This window comes from Arvicanthis niloticus, chromosome 12, assembly GCF_011762505.2.
Source record: "Arvicanthis niloticus isolate mArvNil1 chromosome 12, mArvNil1.pat.X, whole genome shotgun sequence".
In the NCBI taxonomy this organism is placed as follows: domain Eukaryota; kingdom Metazoa; phylum Chordata; class Mammalia; order Rodentia; family Muridae; genus Arvicanthis; species Arvicanthis niloticus.
This window is the reverse complement of record NC_047669.1, coordinates 41707220-41732460: the sequence shown is the minus strand read 5'-3', so window position 1 is coordinate 41732460 and position 25241 is coordinate 41707220. Positions and strand designations below refer to the sequence as shown.

General features: G+C 38.4%; 1 protein-coding gene across 1 annotated transcript in view; it reads right to left on the bottom strand.

The window, feature by feature from the left end:
• Positions 1-24932, bottom strand: part of Tomm70 (translocase of outer mitochondrial membrane 70) — a 33411-nt gene extending 8479 nt beyond the window's left edge. The window contains exons 1-8 of the mRNA XM_034515157.2: positions 24401-24932; positions 11597-11770; positions 9830-9956; positions 7906-8015; positions 6542-6690; positions 4021-4228; positions 2021-2155; positions 896-1003 (exon numbers count right to left, since the gene is read on the bottom strand). Coding sequence (XP_034371048.1) covers positions 896-1003; positions 2021-2155; positions 4021-4228; positions 6542-6690; positions 7906-8015; positions 9830-9956; positions 11597-11770; positions 24401-24733 — 1344 coding nt within the window. The 5' untranslated portion in view covers positions 24734-24932. The remainder of the gene's footprint in view (positions 1-895; positions 1004-2020; positions 2156-4020; positions 4229-6541; positions 6691-7905; positions 8016-9829; positions 9957-11596; positions 11771-24400) is intronic.
• Positions 24933-25241: the final 309 nt, after the last annotated feature.

The following is a 25241-nucleotide window of genomic DNA, read 5'->3' as shown; positions in this document are numbered from 1 at the left end:
CAGAGAACATTACATAAGCATTTCCAGAAGAGCAGGTGAGTCACCTACTACCTTCCTTTCTTCTTTCTTTATATAAAGGATTAGGAGGTGTGGCCTTTTTGGAACTAGTATGTCCCTGGGAGTGGGCTTTGATGCTAGGTCCACTTTTTCCTACTTACGGATCAGAGGTAAGTTCTTAACTACTGCTCCAGTACCATGCCTGCCTGCCTTTGCCATCCTCTCTGACATGATGATAATGGACTAATCCTGTAGAACTCTAGTCCCCAAGTAAATGGTTCCTTTCATAAGCTGCTCTGGTTATGGTGTCTCTTCACAGCAATAGAAAACTAAGACATGTTAACTAAGCACATAAATGGTATAATTTTGATTTACTTTTCTGTAGTGCCAGAATTCAAAACAAGGACTTTACACATGTAAGGCCTTCACATACTCTATCACCAAGATATATACCACCTACAGACTTTCTAATGTAGTAATTTCATTTTCATCTTAAACCTATAATACTTATGACACAACTCTCTTTAGAGGGAAATTTATTTTAAAACTGGCCATAAGGAAAGCAAAAGCAGTTAAGTCTTGCCATAACTATAAATCATCTCCTCAAATGACTTTTGATTCCTTTATACTAATATATGGTCGAGAGGTATTTCTGCTATAAACCCGGGAGCTGGGGATGCAATGCACAGCTTTAGCCGCACAGGCAGGAGGGGATGGGGCAAGAGGGCCATGAGGCCAAGGCCAGTTACGCAGTGTCTAACATGCTTCCAGCTACTTTCTTCCCTGATCAACTTTTAAGAAAAAAACCAAATGATTCTGTAGACAATACGATACTCAGCTTGCTGGATACTATGAAATACAAATGCATTATGAAATCATAAGTTAAAAAGGCACCTACCAATGCAAAACACTTCTGAGCCTGTGCCAAAGCAAACTTTGGTCTTAATCTGATACATGCATCAAAATCCGCCACTGCTTCTTCAACTAGATCCAGCAGAATTTTCAGCTAGGAAAAGAATAAATAATTAAAGGCAATAAAGTAACAGGCTTAGCAGTTAGGTTTGTACCATGCTCTCTTCTGTTGAAACAGTTAATGCGTAGCATTCATTAATTATTCAACATAAAATTACTTTGCAGGAAAAAAGCTACAATTCTCAAACTTTAAAACTGGTGTCTGATTTAAAATAAAAGTTAATTCTATTTTTTTCACTGCAATTTGGATAAAAATAAGAAATATAAAGAAATCAAGTATGTCATTTCTGTACTTAATTTCAAAGCCAGTTAGAAGTTTATATAATTATCACCCAATTAATTTCAAGATATTCAAAATAAAGATGGAAATAACAAGAATTTTTAAAATGCTATTTCAACACTTTATAAACACCTTTCAGAAATACTGGACAAAATTCTCCCCTACAAAGAACTTTAAACCAGGTCCATCTATAATCCCAGTAGTCAGGCTGTTGAGGGTGGAGGAGAGCTCAGATGAGCTTGCACAACAAGTGAGACTTAGTCTAAAATAAACATACATATTTTTAGTTGTTGTAGACATTTTCCTACTTTGTATTCCACTGTAATAAAAGAAGGCATGCTAAGCAAATCAGACAAGACTAAGCACATTCCAGGTGTTTGGTTCCCTATATATGTAGTGGGTATCTCACAACTCCTTATAGCTCCAGTTCAGGGGGACTTGATACTTCTGGCCTTCCTAGGAACCTACACTTATGTGTCTATACCCCTACAAACACATATATGTGATTACAAAGAATTATTAAAATGTTTATTAATTGGGATTAGTGTTTACTCACTGAAAGCCTACAAGCTACAAATGAACACCCCAAAGGCTAGCTGATTTGCATATGCGTTTTTTGCCTTCCCTTTTTTCTATAATATCGATATTATAAATCTTCAAGATGTGAGTAAATAAAGGCCAATTCAAGAGTTTACATGTTGTGAGAAAACTTCAAGAGACCCTGAAGAGTAGCTACCAAGCACAGCTCTACATAAGATCAGAGCTACCCACCTGTCCTCGGTGGTGATAAACGTCTGAGTTCATAGGATCAATCTCAGCAGCCATGTTGAAGTCCTGAGTAGACAGCATAGGTTGCTGCTGCTGCATGCACATGGTGCCTCTTTTGATAAGGGCATTTGCTCGAAGCTATACACCCAAAATGAGAGAAAGTACCTGGTTAATTTTGAAATCCAATTTAGATTAAGAGAGAAAAATTCTGTAATGCCTACTACAAAGTTTATCCTTTTAAAGACTATATATAAATCTTTTAGTATAGTAACTAAATATTGTTAAAGGTTGGTTATCACAGATTTTGGGGCACTTTTATTGTACCCAAAGAATACAACACACATAAGCACAACACCTCTAATCCAAATGCCCAGAAACTTACCCCTAGTCCACACATTTGTATATTCTGAATGTTTCATATACAGTGTGGCTTTTCTGGTTTTCATATAGTATTTTCAATGTGGTATGTATTAATATTCCTTTTTATAATTCAATATTTCAGTGTATATATTGAACATATGGGTTATTTCTGTTTTGGTTTTTTTTTTTTTTTTTGAGTGTCATGATTAATACTGCTGTCAACATTCAGGTATGCATGTGTATGTCTTAAATTCTCTGGAAGCAGCATCGATAGGTTACAGGGCAACTATATGTGTCAACATTTTGAAGAATAGCCAAACTAGTTCCCAAAGAATTTTTATCATTTTACATTCCTACCAGCAACACAATGTTCAATTTTCTTATATCCGTACCAGTATTTGTTATAATCCATGTTTATGAGTTACAGTCTTGTTGCCTGTGCTTTCAATTTTTAAAAACATAATTATAGCCATGGTAACAGGAAAGAAGGGGTACTTCAATTACGTTTTGGTTGAAACTGTCCTAACAGGTAATGGTACTGGAACACTTTCCATGCTAGCATCCCTCATCTGTAGACTATTCTTTGGTGAGTTACCCTAATCTTTTGTACATATCACATTAGGTTTCCTTTTTACTGTTAGGTTGTAAATTTTTATTCCTGATTACAAAGAACCTTTCATGAATTTTCTTCCACTCGATGGAAGAAGGTGTTTTCAGTTTTCTGATACTGTCCTTTCAAGCACAGGTTTACTGAAAGCAATCCTCCAACCTCAGCCACCCAAATACAAGCCACCATGCCTGGCTCAAAAGCTGTTATTCTTCTTTTCACATTCATTTATTTACTATGTGTGTGCCCACAAACATTCCCAGGAGCATCTGCCATAAGAGAACATGTCCTTGAATCCATCCTTTCTTCTGCCATTTGGGCTCCAGGGACTGAACTCAGTTGTCAACCTTGGCAGCAAGTTCTTTATCTTGATGGTACTTTTTGATTTTTGAAGTTATATTTTAGTTGTCATATCTCAGAAACCCCTTCCTAATACAAGGTAATAGTTATTCTTATGTTTTTCCTAAGAGTTTTATTTTTTTGTTCTTGCATTTAGGTTTCTGGTTTGTTTTGAAGTAATTTTTATACACAGCATATAGTAGATATTATTATTCTTTGCTGTTGAAGCTAAAAGTCATAATCATGAACACAGGCTTCTTCAAAGCAACAATGCATACACTTTATAGCAGAACAGAATATAAGAAATTCAGTAACTAGGAAATCAGCATGAAAAGAGATTAAGGAAAGAGATTAAGTTGTAGGGCAACTTCAGTATGAAAAGTTAATTTCAAAAGGATTTTAAGAATATGTAAAGAGTGTTATCAACCATACCACTGTCGCTATTATTCAAAACCAATCTTTTACAGTATGCCATGGCCACAAGAATCTGATAGTATACTAAATGCTGTAGAAAAAAGTTGTTTATTTTCCTCCCTGAAGATAAGTATTACTGTTTCAGATTCACTACAACAATATTATTAGATGTAGATTTCTCAAAATAAAAAAATAGCCTTTCATGGAAGTGCTAGTGAAATGCTAAGGTTTCAGGCAAAGCAACTCCAAAAGTAATCATGGTCACTTTCATTTCAAAATGTACCTTCACATTAGCTTCCTTCAAACTGATGACTTTATCTAAGTCAGGCTTGGCTGCGTTGGCACTGCCAATAAGCAAGTAGAAGGTGGCTCGTAGTAGTAATGCTTCTGCCATGTATTTGCCTTGAGCATCTATTTCCTTTGAGCATTCACTTATGATTTTGTCATAGTTTTCTTCTTCCATATATTGTTTAGCTTTTAGATATCCAGAACTGAAGATGAAGGCAAACATAGAAAAATAATTACTAAGGAAAGAGCAAATGCTAAAACCTGCTACATATGGCATTCAATCATCATTTCCTTCTCTATTAACCATTCAGTATGGGACTGGAACTGGGGTTAGAGATTAAACTGCTAGGAGTTCTTAACCAACAGGATTTTCTTGATACCTTCAAGAAACAGTTTTCAAGTAGAGACAGAATCATTGGCAGACGAGGACCTTGTCTTTCTGTCTGAGGCATCAGTATTACTTAACAGCTGTTTAAGTGATAAGACAATACGTTAAGGGGAGTGGCCAGATGTGTTTTGTATAGATCATTGTTTTGTGAAGGATGGACTAAGTAAGGAACAAAGACTAGAAGTTAAAACACCAAAGTGCCTCAAATAAATTTATTATTCCACCTTAAAAGGTAGACCAAGAATTAACTTATGTCAGGGGATTCTTGTTTACCCAACAAGCTTTCTTGCAGAGCCTCTAGAACGGCCTCTCCTCTTAAAATGCAGCGAGTACAGTTTTCTTCTGCTTTTTGTTGTTTATTTTTGTTTCAAACAGGGTTTCTCTGTGTTGTCCTGGCTGTCCTGGAACTGGTCTATAGACCAACCTAGCCTCAAAACTCAGAGATCTGCCTACCTTTGCCTTCCAAGTGCTGAGATTAAAGGCATGGGCCACCACCACAGCCCAGCTATAACCTTCTTCTAAGATGACGACTGCTACAGGAGATACTTAAGAGGTTTTTGACAGAAAAAAAAAAAAGTATTCTATAGGATTTCTAAGACATTTAATATATGACAGTTGTACATTAACATGATTTGAAAATGATATACTTTAGAGATCTCTTTTATCTTGCATAGGGTTAGAGACATGTAATACAACCCTATCTATAAAGTCACAGCTCAGAATTACCCACAGGATTACAAGGGTAAAAAAATTGTTTCTCTACTGTGTTCTATGTTGCTCAGCAGTTAGGTAAAGTAAATGTTTATTTGACTTACCATGCTGTCAATTTACAATGTATCTATAAGGGTGTAACCCTCATGAGTTACAGAGAATCTATATTAAAGAGCACTGTAAATTAAAGTACAATTTCTTATTTCAGTTGTTAGAGTCTGGAGAGAGAAAACTGGTATGTAATTTACAAGAAAAATTATATCAAATCACTTTACTTCTCTACCTTCACACTAACCATTTATTCTCTATTTTGTTGCTCAGGTTACGAGGGTAAGAAAACAGGAACAATTATATTAAGATCAGAACCTAAAAAAGTTCCCACTTACTGAAAACATGGTAAGTCATTACATAGGCCTCTAAATCTTAAAGTAATCCTGTAAACTAAGAATTAGCAGTACTGGTGTCATCAAAACATGGTCACACTGAGGCCTGGAGTAGATAGAAATACAAACTGCGATTTCAGTCATGAGCTCTTGTGAGTTTATGACTCATATCCTGTCATCTGTGACCACAGCTCATAGAATGTGATTGACTTTGCTCTAGTCTTTATGGGATAAGGACTGTTTACTGTTTCTGTATCACTGTTACTAAAGCTATGTGACATCTGAAACATGTATTTCCCAACTACAACTTTCTGAAACATTGTATACCAATTAAAATATACATATCTTGGTATAATTATACAGATTTCCTTAAAACTCAGTTGTGTTTTAATATAGGAAATGCTATTTCCCTTCCTTCCATACATATTAATAAACACCCAATTAGCAACACTACTACCTTATATCCAGGAGGAGTTATCCTGAGAAACACAAGCACTGATAAATGTGAATATGTAGGCTTAGATGGCATATCTATTATATCCTAAGGTCTCCAGCCATAAAGGCACACGTCCTTTGACTTCAGCTTTCTATAGCATAAAACACAAGACCATCACTGTCCTGGACAAGTAGAAAAAAACGTGAAGAAATTTATAGCATTTTAAAGCATTCACCAGCTTATAAATTAAGAACTATCCTGCACTTAAACATTTGTTCTTTAGCTACATATAATTTAAGGTAGCCTCTTCAAATTTGTCTTCTAACCACACCAATTAACTTAAGACGTATTTTCTTGATAATCTCATCAAGACTAAAAAAGCAGGAAGTCTCTGACAGAAAAATCTGAAATACCAGAGATCTAACAGATATCTGCTAGAAAAAAGGGTATACATAGTAATAATATACAATTTAAGGTTATATTTAACTGTATCTGTACGTAGATTTTCTTTTAAAAGTTACTGAGAACCTACTTGGGGTCCAGGTACATTTCATGGTGTGAAGTCCACCTGGCAGACACTGTGCCCGGCAATACTTACTTTTCTTTAACTTCTAAAGCTTCTCCTTCCTTGTCTTTATCTTCGTCAGACTTCTCTCCTTTAAGCATTGGTTGAGAAATTATATCATCGGTGAAAGAACTGAAGTAAGATTTAATAAACTGTGGAGATGGCATCAGAGGTTCACGGTTCTGAAATTCAATCATGTTTAAGCTTTTTTTAAAAGGAGAAAATACTAATCAAAGCAGCAAGTATACTGCAGAATAAAAATGACTTTTAACAAGTGGATTTTTGTTTTCAAATTAATAAACAATATTAAGCTCTAAGCCATAGGGTAAGAATGGGAATCCAACATGTTTCGCAGGTGATTTTAAAGAATTCCATTATGACTGTGGAAAAGCAAGAAAGTTCTGAGCCCTAATACAGTTAGTTTGTCCTATTGCCCTTGCATTCACACTACGTGTTAACACATGAAACCCGCTAAGTGTTGTTTTGAGACAGGGTCTCTATGCAGACTAGCTTGTCTTTAACTCATAACCCCCTTGTTTTGCCTCCCAAGTAATAGAACTGTAGGCATGTGCCAACTAAGCCCAGCTGTGTAGATTAGTTTCAAAGGTTACAGTGTCAGTAAAGGAGCAGAGAGCACCTGCCCTGGTGCTCCTCTCGGGTGACTTTAGCTAAGCGCTCACCCTCCCAGCACTCTGCTGACTCAACCTAGTACTTACTATTAGGTCTTTATACTTACCGTCTAGTCACTAAAAACAAACCCCATCCCGTAGGGGAATGGACCATGCCTTATTCTTTCCCCCCTTTAAAAGATTAGGGTCTCATCTTATAGCTCAGGCTGGCCTCAAATTTGTGATGCTCCTCTTACCCTAGCCTCCCAAGTGCTTACACTGTAAGAGTCACCAGCCTAGATCTGGGACCATGGACTTGTAGCCATTGCTCCAGCACAGAGTTTAGTTTAACTGTTGAATTAAACTATGTCACTAATGTCCATTGATATAGTTTACCTTTAAAAACTAAGGATTTAACAAGAGTTGACAAGTATTTTTCTACAAAAGTTCAGGTGATGGACAGTTTAAACACTGTATACTACATAGACTTTGAATACTTTAACAACCATTCAACTTTGTTGTAGCAGCACAAACACAGCCCCAAGCAATATGGAAGCAGCTAATATATAGAAAGCAGACTGGATTTGGTCTTTGGGCTGTTGTGACATTCCCTAATATATAAAATGAACTATACTCTTTGGGTAGTTTTAGACTTACTTAAAATCTATATGCTATAACAACCAAAGAGTATGGGAAAAAGAAACACAATCCAGTTTTAATTTCAGTTATTATACACATTATGTCTAGGTTCAAGCAGCATTCAACTATTACCAACTCATATGAATTTACCTTGTATTTTTCTTTGGCATTCTCTTTTCCAAGAAGTTTAAGAACTTTGTCAGCTAACAGCATGCTCTGCTCATTTTGAAACCCTTCTAATATACACACAGCAGTGACATCTGGAAATGACAGAAAATAGAATTATGGTATTTTGAAAATGACCAACAGTATCAAATAGGTACAACTGAATTACAAAAAAGTGAAACTCAAAGCAAGGTGGAACTGTTTAATTTTCAAGGAACTGTCACTACTGTACTTAGCTGGGGTTTGTTTTCCTCACCCTAAAACTAAGCTCTGTGCTAGAGCAATGGATACAAGTCCATGGTCCCAGATCTAGGCTGGTGACTCTTACAATATAATGAAATGAATGTGCTTATCCTGTTTAATTTCTGATGTCTCTCAATGGTCTAACATTCTGTAGATAGCAAAAAAAACAAGGAATCCAGAATATTTTCTTCTGGCTAGTAACACAAGGCAAGTGAACACAGTAGAATCACATCTTGCTATGCTGCTGAGGCTGTTATCAACTCCTCCACCCAATAAATCCTCTTGTCTTGCCTCCTAAATAGCCTTTTAAAGGCCTTCAAGTTACTGTCTCCAAAGCTACTTTGCTACAGAGCTCAAAAACATCCTCAAAAGACCACTTTCCCCTGGTTATGTTACATACAACTCACAATAAAGTGGTTTGAAATTTGGAATATCAGAAGTTCCCTTATCACTTATTCTGTCACTCCAAGTATCCCAGCAATAGTTGTGGCCTCTCTTCCTAAGCTCTGCTCTTCACAATCCCACACCCTCACTCCTCTAAGCCAGCCAATCAGCATCATATTTCCCGGCTAAGTCTGCCTAAGCTCCTTTCTTTGATCTGAAACTCCAATCAACCTCTTCTCTGACAATCATTTCTGCTAGTAACTTCAAAACTTTGCATTCCCATTTTAAAAACATTCTTTCAACCATCATAGGACATTACAAAACTTTTAAATTTTCTAACATGATCTAAAATATCCTCTTCCTTTAAAAAGACTCATTACTTTAATAAAACAACAACAAAAAAAAGCACTTTAGCCTTAGCTCAAAAGTATGCTAAGTGAGATCCTGAGTTTTATTCCTCGGTATCACCCCAAAATGTTACCAAGAGAGTAATTATGGCTAAATTCTATTACTGGTGTTTTTAAAGGCCATGCAAACAGGTACTCAAAGTACTTTTAGACTGTACAAATTATACTGTGGTTTAACGTCACATCACTTAGAAAAATGAACTTTAAGAGCCCGTGACCTGCACTTTAACAGCAGTTTTGGAAATAGACATGGTCAATTAGACGCAGAAGTACATTTATAGTATTTTCAGAGAATGACATTTTCACTTGAATTTTATAGCAATTACACAATCTGCAGTTGTGTATAAAATGTTTGAAAATATGAAGGGGAAAAAGTGTTTTCCTTAATAACTCATCTCCAAGTCATTCACATTTATACAAGAAAGCAGCTGAAAATATGTCAACACTAACCTGCCAAAACTTTTTTTCTTAGTCTTACTACTCACGAATAATTCCTTAGTTCAGGCTGGGCATGGAGGCACATGTGCCTTCAATCTTAGCACTTGGGAGACAGAGGCAGGTAGATCTCTGTGAATTTGGTATCTGCAGGTCTACACAGTGAGTTCCAGGACAGCCAGGGCCATGAAGAGAGTCCATGCCCACCAAAAAACCAACCAACTAACCAACAAATAAATATTACACAGTGGCAAACATAGATAGAACTTACATACCAGTAATTTCTATTTAAATTAGAGATCAAAGTCTCAACTGTGGTATAGTTTAACACTGAAGGATAATTAGCTGAGCTCTACACTCACAAGGTAGTTTCATATAAACTTTCTAGTGACTACAAAGCCTTCAGTAATTTTCCTAGGAAAATACAGAAATGCCCTCACCTTCTAAACACTCCTTCTTATTGTCTAGCTTCTCATGGGCTTTTGCACGTCTAAAGAGAGCTTTCACATATTTGGGATTAAGTTCAACAGCCTTTGTACAATCTTGTGCCACTTCTTTCCACTTTTGCTGTAATTGAAAGCATGAAAAGAAAAAGAAAAAAGAAAAGTTACACTGAAAACAGAACCGTTCAACAGAATTGAGTTTCAAAACCTGACAGGCCAAGTGTTAAAGAGTTTCTCAATAAAAGTATTTCCAGTTCAAAGAGTAACTACAATATACCAAACAAACAAACAAACAAACCAACCCCCCCACCCACCCAAATCGTGCGTGCACGCTCTCCGTCTCTCCCTCTCATGTATGAAATAAGGATCCCACACTGGACTAAACACTAGGCAATGAAGGTCTTGGCTGTTCCTCACCTCCCACCTGGCCGCAGCTGTGTGCTGCTTGCCGGCCGGTCTCCCTCCTTCAGCACTACTGCTCTGGATCCACACCACGGTCGTTACTCTTTCAGCTCTTCCTTCCTTCTCTGCAAGCACCCACCTCAGTTCTGATGCATCCCAAGACAAGGATGCATGTTCAGATTGTTACTTCTAACAGTTACTGTCCCACTTACCAGCAATCTGTCATTAGTCCACCTTGCCAGCTGCCTGCTATCTACTTAAATTACTGGCTGCCCACTCTCAATTGATTTGGCTGAATCTTTCTTTCTACTTGATTGCTACATGCTGCAATGTTCAAGCACTCATCTCTTTTCTTCTTAGGTGACTGTCTGGCTTTACATAACATCTCTAGCCTGGCTACCCTGCTGAATTACAGATGTGTGTTAAACTATCTACTTTTAGCTGTCTCTTTCTTCCTCTACCCTGATGGAATTAAAATTCTTGTTGTACTCTTCATACCCAATGCAATAGCAAATTTTGCTGGTCTTCAATGCTCCTTTATGTGCTGTGTAGACTACTGCAACAATGTGCTTACCTGTGTTCCCTGTCACCCCTCTGATTCCAATACATTCTTGACAGAACAGTAGGAAAATATTCATGATATCTCTCTGCTGCTAAAAGCCCTGAAACACTTCTATTGTACTCAGAACAAAGTGTAGATCCATTTGTTTCACTTACTCATCTTCTTCAGCCAAAGTCTTGCTATGTTACCCACTGGCCATGCTCCTCCACTCGCTCTGTGCTGAGACTATCACACTTAGCTCAAATGTAGACTCACTGGCCACAGACTTTTCCTTACTTGGTCCCTGCTTACTTCACTTTCATTTCTCTGTACTCAGGAAACTTTAACTTTTTAAAACACTAGATGCTGGTCTCAGAGCAATTTTATATCTTAATTAAAATATACAGTTGTATTATATAGTCTTTAATAAGAATGAAAGATCTGGATACACTGATATAAAAACTGTACAAGACGTTTTAGTGACAAAAGCCGTGGACAATCAGTGTGTGTAAGAGGAACCCATCGTTTTCTTCCTTTTCCGTATTATAGACAAAGAAACAAAAATTAAATAAATAGTTTTAAACTTTTGTGTGTGAGGCGGGTAGGATCACTATGCAACTTTAACTTAAACTATCTGGTTTTATTAAAATTTATAGAATTTTGGTCTATGGTTTGGCTAGCAAAACGAAAATGAAAAATTCTTAATAATTTCAAATCAACTTCAAAAAGTACATTACATCTGAGTAGAATTAACTGAGACTTTCAGCAGATAAATAGAGGAAAAGCAATGGAGTACAATGGAAACAACCTAGGGTACATACCAATTGTTCAAAGGCAGCAGCTCTGTTCTGATAAAATGTAGAAAGGTCTACATTCTTCTCAGTAGGGCACAAACTAATAGCCTCGGTATAGCACTGAATAGCTTGCTCGTATTTTCCTGCTTTGAAATATTTGTTGCCTTTGTTTTTGGCTGCTTGGGCTCTATCCAGAGAGCTCTGAAATGAGATAAAATGATTATTAAGAACTGACATTTAAAAATAAAATCAGAGCACAGTGATTAAACAAGTTGATGAAGGAATATGGGAAGACAGGATGACTGTTTACAATTCAAAACCACCCAGACTTCTTCCAAAAACACTAACACATTAACCTATCATTTGTGCCAATATTACAAGAGGTAATTTTAATGTTTGCCAACCAAATGGGTATAAAGACATGTTTCTCAGCCCAGGTAATTTAAGCCCCTTATTTTGGAAAAATCTAGTTCCAGTGTATGAAAACCAGTCACCATAGCTGGGTGTGGTAGCACAAACCTGTAATACCTGCACTAGAAAGTCTAAGGCAAGAGTTCCACGTCAATCTGGGCTGAAAGCAAATAGCAACAACTAAATTAAAAAAAGAGGTCAAGAGATCCCCAACTTCTTATTTTAGGCAGTAGCAAGAAGGATCTTTACACCCAAGCCGAAGGGTAGACAAAGGCAGGCTCAGCCAGCAGGACAACACCTGGCCTCTATCAAAATGATACTATCACACATTCGAGGAAACTCTGGTAGGCAACACGTAGTTATGGCCAAGATGATGGATAGGGTCATGCCAAGCTGGACCCCCTTATATACCACAGAGAATTTTGATAATGGCTGGAAACACACATGCTATTTACTTCCCTTTTGGAGGTACTAGGAAGCAAACCCAGGGCGTCTTTCATGCTATCGAGCTCCAGCTGACTCTGTTGCTCTTCTTTATCATCGTTACAGATAGAGAGAAAATGTCGGTATTTCTAGTATAGTGTACAAAGAAAGAGATGTATGTAACTCTAGCTATAATTCATAGGAGTATAACCTAAACAATTTAGGCTAGACGATGCTAATAAGAACTGTATTTTAAAAAGACAAATGAGCCAGGCACAGTGGTGCCCCATTTTAATGCCCACACTCAGGAGAAAGAGGCAGGTGGATCTCTCTGAGTTGGAGGCAAGTCTGATATACAGATCGAGCTGTAAGACAGCCAGGGTTATAGAGAGAAACCCTGTCTTAAAAAAACAAACAAAGGCCATCCTGAGACTGCCCCACCTGGGGATTCATCCCATATGCAGACACTACTGCAGATGCCAAAATGTGCTTGCTGACAGGAGCCTGGTATAGTTGTCCCGAGAGGCTCTGTCAGATCCTGACCAATACAGATGCAGATGCTCGAAGCCAACCATCGGACTGAGCACAGGGACCCCAGTGGAGGAGTTAGGGAAAGGGCTGAAGGGGCCTTATCTGGCATCAATGGGAGGGGAGGCCCTTGGTCCTGTGAAGGCTTGATGTCCCAGTGTAGAGGAATGCTAGGGCAGTGAGGTGGGAGTGGGTGTGGGAAGCACCCTTATAGAAGCAGGGTAAGGAGGGATAGAATAAGGGAGTTGTAGAGGGGAAACTCGGAATAACTTCTGAAATGCAAAGAAATAAAATATCCAATTTAAAAAAAAGAAAAATGTTTTAAAAACAAACAAGCAACAACAAAACCAACAAGAAAGAAAGAAAGAGCGGGAGAGAAGGAAGGAGAAAGAAGAAGGGGAAGGAAGCCAAGTGAGAACCCCATGTATGGCTTTAGGAAGACAACCATCAGGGTAATAATTAGACAGCTTGCACTTAGGATGTCCTCTTTAATCCACTTTCTCTACTGGACAAAAGCACAAGTCAGACTGCAATAGGGTTGTGTCATCCTGAAGGGAGGATGGTCCCCTTTCCAAGAGACCACACAAAGAGGAACTGCTAACACTGAAAGAAAGCCAATACATACAAATGAGGGCCCCAACTCACACAGAAAACTAGTATCTGATAAAGAAACTAAACAGCAAAAGAAAGTGGGGTGGGGAGAAGCTTTTTCTTTTTTACATACAAAGCACAAGTTCTACCACTGAATTATAAAATGCCTACAATCTACAATTAGACATCTTGAAAGGAAAAAAAGAACCACAGTTAATTCAAGAGGGGCTTTATTATACCAAACACAACTGAGGAACAAATGGAGTATAAGGTTTGACCAAGAAACTTCCAGAAGGTAATGAAAACAGGATAGGAGGTGAGAAATTTGAAGAAAATAAGGAAATAAGTTCCAGTATCTATCCAGCAAGTTTCTAGAAGACATAGTTAAAGAGGGATAGGAAAAATATTAGGAAAAAACAAAACAAAACCAAAACCCCAAAACCAAAATATGGGCTTTTAAATCTGTTATGCTGAAATTTACAGCAAACATCCCAAAGATGTTTAAGTAGAAAAGAAAATCATATTACCCACAATAGAAAAAGAACAATTCAGGTACAAACTGTCAACATTAGCTCCTGATAAATAATTAACAATCACAAAGCTCTGAAGCACAACTTTCAAAATAAAATCCTATAATCTGAGAAACTAGTATTTGAAGTTAAATACAACACAGACCTACAACTACAGCTTTAGTGCTAAAATGTACCTGGAGCAGATGAGTGGCCAATATAAAAAAGCAGACAGAATGGCACAAGAGCAGCAATCACTACACTTATCCGTAACAATAAATGTGAAGACATTGAGTCTTTGATTAAAAGATCTTCAAACCATTTAAAGGTAAAGCTAAATGCTGTCTAAACAGATGACTTAAAGCAAAATGACACAGAAACATCTTAGAAAGGAAAAAATAAACATTATAAAAGGCACATATAACACAAAAAAGGCACTAAGGACTGCTCTTAAGAGCTGCAGATTGTACCAGTACACACAACATAGTTCTACTGGTAAAGTACAATCTGACCAAAAGTTATTATTGATCTTTATGCTTAGTAAAGCTTTTGACAGCAAATAAAAATAAAAAACATTATTTTATTTAGCACAATAAATTTCCATTGTTTCTGAGTCACTGAAAACCTGCTTAATACCCTGAAATATTAGGGACTATTTAAGTAGAAAATAATGTAGCATAACTATCAATACATTTCAGTTATTCAGTATTTTAACTAAAGATTTTCAGATTAAATAAAAAGAACATTCATTGGCCAAAGTACAGAACCTTGGTTCATTGGCACAGACAGGTAATAAACTCTTCCTAAATAAAATCACAAGAATACAGGGAGAAGACACTGGAGCTGGGACTGACAGCTGAAAAGGACGGAGAGGAATCTGGACAAAGGGACACAGATTTCCTTTCACTTAGCAAAGTCTAAGTGTGCTAAGCCCAACAAACTGAATCTCAACTAGCTACTTTTTATTTAATTTTATGTGTATGGCTGTGTCATATGCATATATGTTTATACACCACACGAGGCAAAAAGGGTATCACATCTTCTGGAATTGGAATAACATGTGGTTATTAGTCACTACATGGGTGCTACAAATTGAACTCCGGTCCTTTTACAAGAACAATTGCTCTTACCACCTCCCCCCCCCCCCCCAGCTATATCTCCAACCCCCTCGATTAAGTATCATAACAATTTCCTTTTAAAAAATGCTGATTTCTTAAGTCTATTTAATTTCCTTATTGTACTACTGAAAATAAATGGTGTTCTCAAGACAGTTTGAAAAGAATACAATTATACAGAGAAACAGTGAATTGGCAAACTCTCTCCCATTGTGGCCAGCCACCTAACCACAGCTAGCAGTAGCAGGAGGTCACTAACACTACCTCATCTCCTCATTACTCCAGCTCCCATATTTTCTGACCCATAACTTTTCTTCAATAAAAATGCAGAGAAAAGAATGGCACCACAACAAGAACAGTAATTGAATTTATCACAAAAAGCTGGATATCAACAAACACTAGCCTTCTGTTATACCCAAAACTAGGCTTTTCAGGCAAAAATTAATGTACTGAGGGAAGAGGAGACCTTAATGGGCATTATAATCACTGCTTTAATACAAGGGGTTTAAATCCTACCACAAAAAAAAAAAATCTTTTCTACTGCTTTTCAAAGACATTTCCCTCACTGTCTACCATCTCGTGTTATATTAATTATCTTTAGAATTAAAGGCAGAAGTTAGAAAAAAATACCACCTCAAAAACAACTCTGAAAGCACATTTTCACAAATGAAAAATGAAGACAAGATGACCTCAAATATATTGGGCACATCATGAGAAGCCAGTTCAATCTTTTCATGTGTCTATCAGTCTATTCAGAAGCTACCAAAGTTCTTAAAAAACCACAAACTCATTTAACATTACTGGAAGCAACTTGACTTTGGTAGTTTTTTTGGAGTGCTATAAATTTTATAATTAAATTTTATGAAAAGTTATTAGTCCTGAGACTTTTATCACAATTAGTTTTATTATACTCTGGCCTCATACATGCAAGTCCAGCAGGTTTAAAGAACATTAACTTTGGTGGCTCAGTCCACAGAGGGCAGGCTGGATAAGCACGATGAACTAAGTTTGATCACACATAAAAAGCTGGACAGCTAGCACTTGTGTAATCCCACAACTGGAGAGTCAGGGACAGGTGAACTGAGGCTTCCTGGCTGGCCAGCCAGCTTAGTCTAACCAGAGGCCCAGGTCCTAGTAAGAGAAACTGTCTCAAGACACAAGATAGACTGGCTTCTGAGAAAGGAAACCCGAAGCTGACCTCTAACTTTCCCATCCATGTGCGCGCAGACGTGCGCGCGCACACGCACGCACACACACACACACACACACACACACACACACACACACACACACACACTAATCTCACCATATGCTAACCCTGGTAGTCCCACTAAAAAAGCTTGTGTAACACCACTTGCTACTGGAGAATGGTGGCCAGCTTGGCCACCTTGAAAACAAAACTGAAAGCCCCTTAGTCTCTCTGAGGAATAGTTTTGAAGAGACTTAAGTTTATGCAATCTTTCTTCAAAGAAGGCAGTGCAAGGACATAAATTTAATCTGTGAATAAAGGAAAGAACATAAGTAATTTAAAAATATTCCTTTCCTCTCATTATATCATGCTATCAGTTGCTTAAAATTAAAAATTTAGCATTTTCTATCCCAGATTTGAGTAAGTTTTTTCTCCTCATAATGGATAATCAGCAGCAGTTATGCCAATGTGATTCTGATAAATTAATTCAATAAATGTCTGGATCCAAAGAGAGGGTATCATGGAAATGATGCATGAAGAAAATTATCAATTACTGTCAAAACTGCTAATGAAATGTTTTTAAGAGCTACATCCTAAAGACAAAACAGGTGCACCCAGTCCTATTTTATGCAAAAAGCCTTAACAGAATCAGGGCTATGCCCAAGGTAGAACTCAAATTCTATGAATCTGAGCTTAACAACTCATTATGTTTATATTGTATGGATGGCATAGCTTGTACTTATGAAGGATGCTTTAGAACAATTAAGAATCTTCATCAACAGAACAACATTTGCCACACCCATCTACTTGTTTGCACACAAGCCAAAACAAACATAAAGCCCAAATGTTTACTCTGGAGATGAACAAAGGAAACATTAAGGTATGATGCTCACTACAGATCTATTCTATACAAATACAAATGGAACCACCAGCACTACCATATAATTACTCAGAGGAGGGTATCTGGATAACTCCTTCAGCAGCTTCTTTACCTTACTTTTTGAGACAGTGTCTCTCACTGAACCTAATCCTCCATTTTGCCTACATTGGCTTGCCAGTAAGCCACTAGAAAGCATCTGCCTCTGTTTCCTCAGTGCTAGGGTCTACAACTGCATTTTACATGGCACTAGGGATCAGAACTCATATTGATCTGTAAGCATATTACTCTCTGAGCCAAATATTCCCCTAAAGTCATCACTACACATTTGGCTTTCCATGTTCATGAATTCAAACTATGGAATGAAAATATCAAGGGGGAGAAACAACAACAAAAACTTAACTGCTTTTGGCATATACTGTAATTAGGCTAAAACGGATCTGAATTGGACCTAGAACCTGTACTACACATATACACTCTTGTTCATTATTCCAAAATAGTTAAGAAACTAACATCTACCATGTATTAGGTATCACAGAAATGTCAAGGTAACTTCAGCATATGAGCATGCATATAAAGTATGTATACTTTATTCAAAAATATAATTTACACACACACACACACACACACACACACAAATAAGGTGCTCAAGCATCACAGATTTGGACACATGGCACCAATTCTTTGTAGGCACAGAGATTCGGATACAGCTATACAAAAACCAACAGAGTAGTTTTTCCTGAAGGAACATGCTACATGACAGCATAGAAAACAAGTAAATGACCACTTTCCAAATGAACGACTAACCAAATATTGAAATCCCAATCTATATTAGAAATACACTAGACCAGTAGTAAACCACACAGCTGGCAAGAAAAGTATCAGTTCAAGGAATAGCAATATACAAATAAATCCAAACCTAAGAGGTAAAACAGAATCAAAAGCAAGTATCTCAGGCTATACATTTAGTAAACAATGAAAAGCACTAAACACGTCTTTTCTCTTTTCAACAAACATTACTATGCATTAAAACTTGTCAAGAGGTAAAAATTGCCCATCATGTCTTGAAGAAGCAATCCTCTAACAAACAAGTTACAGTTTAAAATAAGCATTTTAGTAAGCTTCAGCTTCAGTAAATTGTTAGTGGAAGTTGCTTATAATCTTCTCTGAAATCAAATGGCTAATGAATATCAAGAAAGTATTTCAGGAAGAAAAAATATCAACCCCCCAAAATTAATAGACCTGGAAATGTGCAAAAAGCCAGAAAAGGACTGGTATCAAAATAAGTCTTTTGACATGGCTATGTTACACAGCGTGTTTAAAACAAACAAACAAACAAACAAAAACAATAGAAAGAAAATACCCCAAGTAAAAATTCATGTAGTGAACCTAAGCGAGTAAACATCACAGCTTAGCGTCACAGTAAACTATAGAGCGCTGGTGGTTTATCCACACAATTCTGTAGCTGTGGTTCTCTCCTGCCGCCCATAATTGCAAAAGATTATCCTATAGGACATATCTGACCTGGGACAAGATGAAAATTCAAAAGTTTCTACTGAGTGTTTGCTGCTTTCATACCATCATAAAGTTGACTAATGTTAAGTTGAACCATTCTAAATAAGGATTCTCCAGTCAGTAATTTATATATTTATGCCTATAAACTTATACTTGAAATTAATTTCAAATACCTGCTGTATGCCAGGCACTTCATTAAGTTCTGGAAAGAGAAAATAAAATAGAGCCAATTCCAGTATTCAGAGATTCAAGACTATAATAGTAATAAAGGTAGGAATAAGAAACTCTAGCACTCTATGATAAATGCTATATATAACCCGGGAAATTATAGAATCACATAGACCAGGATTTCAGAAAAGGTGAGATGATGTCACCGTTGTGTCTTTTATAAGGAGAATGTGTGAGAGGCAATGTTCATAGAACAAAGACCAGACTAGAATCAATGGCAAATAGCAGCTGAGTGTGGTAACTACCACACTCAGTGTGTCATTCCACCATTCAGGCATGAAGATAGACTAGAAAGGTTACAGAGAATTAACACCATTGAGAAGCATTATTCAAAATAAACAGAACTTTATCTACACTGGAGAGCTTTATCATTTTAAGCATGGGACTCATGGGATTTAATCTAATAGGAACAACGAAGTAGAGGACTATGGTTGTCCTTCAATATCCACAGAGGATTAGTTCTAGAACCTCATCCCACTCCAACAATCTGGATCCTCCTTCCCCTATGCACTATTTGCGTAGTACTTGGTACACCTGCTAGCATAACTGTTTTGTTTCAGTAAGTTATGCTCTTCTGCCCAATTAGTTTCAAACTTGTGGGCTCAAGTAATATCCCTAAGCAGCTGTGACTTTGTATGTACTGCTTCCTATGTACCACTGGACGCTCCTTCCACTACTCAAGTGCTAGGATTACAAACACATGCCACACCTGGTTTTACGCAGTACTGGACATCAAACCAAGGGCTTTGTGTAAGTTAAGCAAACCAGGCACTCTGCCAACTAAGCTACTATGTCCAACCATTTCCTGTGTTCTTTTAACCATCTCTAAATTACTCATTAGCTAGTACATTGTAAGTGCTATGTAAATCATTACTGTGTTATCTAGGGAATGGTAAAAGTGTATATGTTCAATAGCTGTGCAATCCTCTGCCCCCTCAATATCTCTGATCCTCCATTTGTTGAATCCACAGTGACAGAGCTGACTGTAATTAAAGAAAATAAATATAGATTAAAAAAAGGACAATATTCAGTTGAGAAATGGTAGTAGTAGGAACGGATTAGTCAGCTATTTAAGATATGGTGTAGAATATTATACTTTTATTTACTGATTAGATACAGAGAACATAAAAGTGGTAAAAAGATAGTGGTGACACCTAAGACTCTGCTGGGGACATTTTATGAGAATTTTTTCACATTATATAAGAAGAGATGTGATTAGGAAAAGAAGGATACTAAAATACTTGTGAGACAAATGAAGATCCCTTTTAAGTTAGACCTTGTGAGAAGTCTGGCTAACATCCACGGAACTGGTAGAGTATATAAGAATTCTTACAACAGAACCATGAAGGTCATTAAAAGGAAAAAAGCAGAAGAGACTGGGAAGAATATTATCAATCAGTGATATTAAAAAGTAAATAAAATCAGGGAAATGTGTCTTAGTAAGAGAAAAAGTTATTAAAAGGGCACAAATATTAATAAAGATAAGAAAAGTATTAATTATATTCAGAGGGTCACCAGTAATACTTGATACTTTTTTTTTTTTTAATGATTAGAGGTAGGTCTGATGCATGTTTATAATCCCAGTTCTTGGGAAGCAGAATCAAACAGCTGAGTCTGAGGCCAGGAGAGAGAGAGAGAGAGAGAGAGAGAGAGAGAGAGAGAGAGAGAGAACACAACTCAGTGGTTAAGAGCATATACTGACTGCTCCTGTAGCGAGCCTGAGTTCTGCTCCAGCACCCATGTTGGGCCGCTCACAAACCCCTCTCAAGAAGCTCCAGGAGAACCTGATGCCTCTGGTCTCTGGGGGCATTTTCACTCAGGTGCACATAACCTTACTTGTACACGTACAATCACTTAAATAAAAACAAAAGACTAAAAAATTTAGGGAAAGAGAACGATTTCGAGGAAGATGACCACAGTAAACAACCCGAGCCCTTACACTAACATGTTTAAATACTATTTTGGCATAGATCTGTGGTTCCCAAACACTTCATGTGGAATAACATCTGTATAATGGCTAAAAACCTTGAACATTAAACAGCTACTTTCTCCTTATCATCGAATTTAAAGCATAATGGAATAAAAAGTTACTATGAAATTAATAAAGTTATAAAATCGATACCGTTCTTAAATCAGTGCCTATTTATTAGAGCAACTAGGATACTAGGCTTAGTGTGTATTGGTTGGTCCTCTGAGGTACCTCAAATCTACAGTGAGAAGTATCAATGGATACAATAAATTTCACAATGTTGAAAATCTGTAATTCAAGTTTGAAAAATCTATTGGAGTAAGACAGAACACTGGTAAATTTTATAACTACTTAAATGGAACAGGTTTAATATTTTACTCTTAGAAACTATCAACTGTCAGATGTTTTCTTTAATGATATCTTGAAATTCTCATTACTCAAAATCAACATGAACAACTTTGCATTTTTCTTCCAAGCTTTTACTGCCTCATACAAGTGGTAACTGGATGTGGCCCATGTCACACAGGGGAACATTATCATTAGGTCATTTTATATTTGGGCAAACATCAAGCCCAAAGACAAAACTAAACAGGTTTTCCATTCAGTCTGCTAACACTGAACCCTGAAAAGATATTTGGTGGTTATTGCTCAGTTGGAGATGAACACAGCATCTAGAAACCCTGTTCTTCCTTCTGCTGGGACAAATGCTAATGCAGAGCAATTCCTGCAGCCACAGGTCACACATAGCAGGGTGAGCAGTCAGCTACATTCAGACACTCACAGTAACTCTTTACCAACAGCTAAGAATATACATTTCCATTAGAAAATATGAAGACTTTTAATGTTGCCTTGCTGAACAATAATTTAGTAATTCCAAGCAAGATTTCAGGAACACATTCCTAAATTCTACATGGTGAGGTAAGAAAATGGCATATGCAATGCTCAGTTTTATTTTGGGAAAAAATATAATAATCATTTTAAAGCAGTTCAAGTACTCAGAGAACAGAAGTCAGGCCAATCAAAATCATTCTTTATAGAAACAATACGCCATAAATATAAAAATCATTAGTACTGCTGAAATACTGAAAAGAGAATTTACTAATTCTTTCAAGACCACAGTGTAAGCATGCTTGGGATAGGGGAGATGTGGCTGAAACTATAATGCAATGCTTAACGTTTCATATGTAAAACTACTCTTATTTTTAATTATCTCTGTGCTGTGTATGTGTAAATGCACACACAAGCTTATGTGCAACCAAGTGAGGGTGTTTCTGAACACTGGAGGTACTGGATCCTCCTGGAGCTGAATTAGAAGTGTGAGCTATCAGACAAGGGTCTTGGGAACAAACTCATGTTCTCTGCAAGAGCAGTATGCACTCTTTGACTGTTAAGCCACCTCTCCAGGTCAGCTCCCCTTATTCTAAATTTATTTATGATTACTACAGAACTAAGAACTTGTATGTAATGTTCATTTATCTATTATTCCAGATTAAAACGAAACAGAAACTTCAGATATAAAATTTTCACATGTACAAAATATATGGAAACGATACAAGACAATAACTGAGTCAAAGAAGGCTCTTGACAACTACCTTCACAGGCACTCACAACCAGATCATTTTTTAAACAGGCACTTACAAGTTGCTTTGCTAAAAATGCCCTGAATATCTCACCTTGGCTCATAGATGACTGAAAATAGGACAAGAGCTTACTGCATTCTGTCACTTTCAGCTCAAATAAACACAGAGGTTAAGTCACTGTCCTTAACCTTTTATCTCAAGTCACCCTTGGACTCCAGAGCACCCCTCAGACTAGGGTAACTATCCTGGATGTTGAGTCACACCCTGGGACACATGTAATTGTCTTGTAGGAACCAGACTAATCCCCTTAGGACCTCTTCACTCAGCCTTCCCACCATCCCTCTTGCAGGATCAGAACTGCCACACCACTTCTTAACCAGAGCAGCTTCATTCCCCATACCTCTTGTCCCCATTCTTCCTTTATTTAAGCCTTAAAGTTCTGGTGAGTAACCTAAAAACTTGGAAGTTACTGGAACCAACTAATCATCCCTCTTTCCAGTGTGGCAACACTAAACAAATCTTTGCTTCTTGCCAGAATTTATCTCTGTAAAGGGCTTCTTGGCGTTTGGTAGCTCACCACAGTTCGCTGGGGCTTCCAATGCCAGGTTTTTATCCTAAAAACTTGGGTTTAACATTTAGTGCTAGATGAAATAGAAGGGACCTAATACTTTAATCCTCTTAGCCTACTAGGATGACAATGACATAAACTGAGCTTACCAAAATAACAATGCTGGACAGGACAATCTGGAATTCAGTTCTCAAAGATCATGGTTCCCTCCAACATTGTAAGCTCTGATTAGAAAGTGGCTGGTTAATTTCCCCATAGGAGAACAAACAGCTTTCTTGCTGGCTAGCATAGTGTCTCACACACACGGTAAGTACTATCCCTACAGTCGATACCAGGACTTCTGAAGCTACTTAGTAAAAGAACAATGTGTCTTCAGGCTGGATGGGATGAAAATGCCTGTCATTCATTTAACTGCACAGTTTTTCTCATGGACGTAAGTGCACATAGGATGCATGTGTATAAAGAATTTACCTGTGCATAAACCTGGGAGTTATTTACCTGTAGGTTTCTCTGAACTCGATTTACTCTGGTAATACCACCACAACTCCAGACCCAGATAAAGTCCTTTATCTCACTCAATCTCAGACCACACTAATTATCCCCACAGCTGCCAAACTTGTCAAAAAGATTTAAGAGTCTGACCACCAGATCGGATAAAGCAGTTCGTTACTCCAATGCTTGTTCTAAAACCGGAGATGCTTTAAGAGACACTATCAGGCTTGGACACACATATATATCCAGGTGAAATTGAACATTTTAAGATGGGCGGGGGGGGGGGGGGCGCAGTTCCTTAGAAACTGGCTTATTTCCTATATACAAAGCTACCTAGTGATTTTTTTCAACTTTGTAACTATAGTTGCTAACCGTCCGTCCTCCCCCCGCCCCCCATATAACCAAGAGAGAAGTAACTCCGAAAGAATGGCTTGTTAGTTATTAAACGGTTCTTGTAAAGTTTTGGTCTTGGGAACCATAATAACAACTCACGGTCACAACTCCAATCGTTCCGTAATATTTGCTTTTCTTCGCTTAATGGAATAATTATATTTGTGCATGTTTCCCATACCTACACCACTAGGGATAAATGCTGTGTCACTGAGAAGAAAAGCAAAGTGTTCTGTTGGATCCCAAAGGAAATTGTCAAAGAACGTCTCTATGCTAGCCAGTCTGGAGCTGCTATTCCATTCCCTATAAAGGCAACCAGAAACGACTCTTAAGTGTCTGCGGCCACTCGGGTTTCTGACCGGTGGGAGGACCCCTCACCCGCACAACGGGTCAAGGAAAAGCTGCATCCGCTCGTTTTCAACTCTACGGCCGGGGCGGCTTCTCACCATTTCCAGGGAGTCACCAGAACCGTCGGGGTGGCTACTGCCCAGGGCCGGACTGGCCCTGCCCTCTGGGGTCTTTCGTTCACTGTTGCGCTTCAGGCCGCTGGCGTCGCCCCGGCCTCCCGCTTCCCGGCGCCTCCGCCTTCGGCTCCACAGGTACATGGCCCCAGCACCCAGTAACAGGGGCGCCCCGATGGCCAGCGCCACGTGCCATCGCGGCAGGGTCCCCGCGCCCGAGCTGGGGCCCGCAGTCCCACCGCCACCGCCCACTCCATTTCCAGAACTGGGCGCAGCAGCCGCCGCCATCGCCGCCTCTACGGGCTTAGAGGCGGCCATGACGACTGTCCTCCGCCGCCGCCGCGCCGGTCGCGGGCGCCACGGTCACCGGGCAGCGTGGGGAGGAAGCCGGGAGCGTGGAGGAAAGCAAGGCGCGAGCGAGCACGCTAAGCAGCAAGAGCGGACGACAGAAAAGGGCCAGAGGTCACCGGAAGCCCGGGGCATGCCGGGCTAGACCTGCGGCTGTGCCCGCCCCTATCGAATGTACAGGAGAGAACCACTTCCGGGGTCAGAAGGCTGGGTGTGGGCCTGGCTTTATGGGTGGCTTTTCCCTTTCCTCTAGCAGGCGGTTTCTTAGAATCACTTGGGAGGTTTGGGACCTTGCGTGACAGCAGACCTCGTCTCCAGGATGGAAGGACCGATGGCACTGTCGCCAGTGCAGCGAGGAGGGGGGTTGTGTACCGAGAGTGCAGAGGGGACAGCTCCCAGTAGCTTTGTGAGTGGGCGGGATTGCAGAAGCACCGTGAAGGTGATTGGCCAGCAGGAATGGCGGGCCTCCCAGTTGATT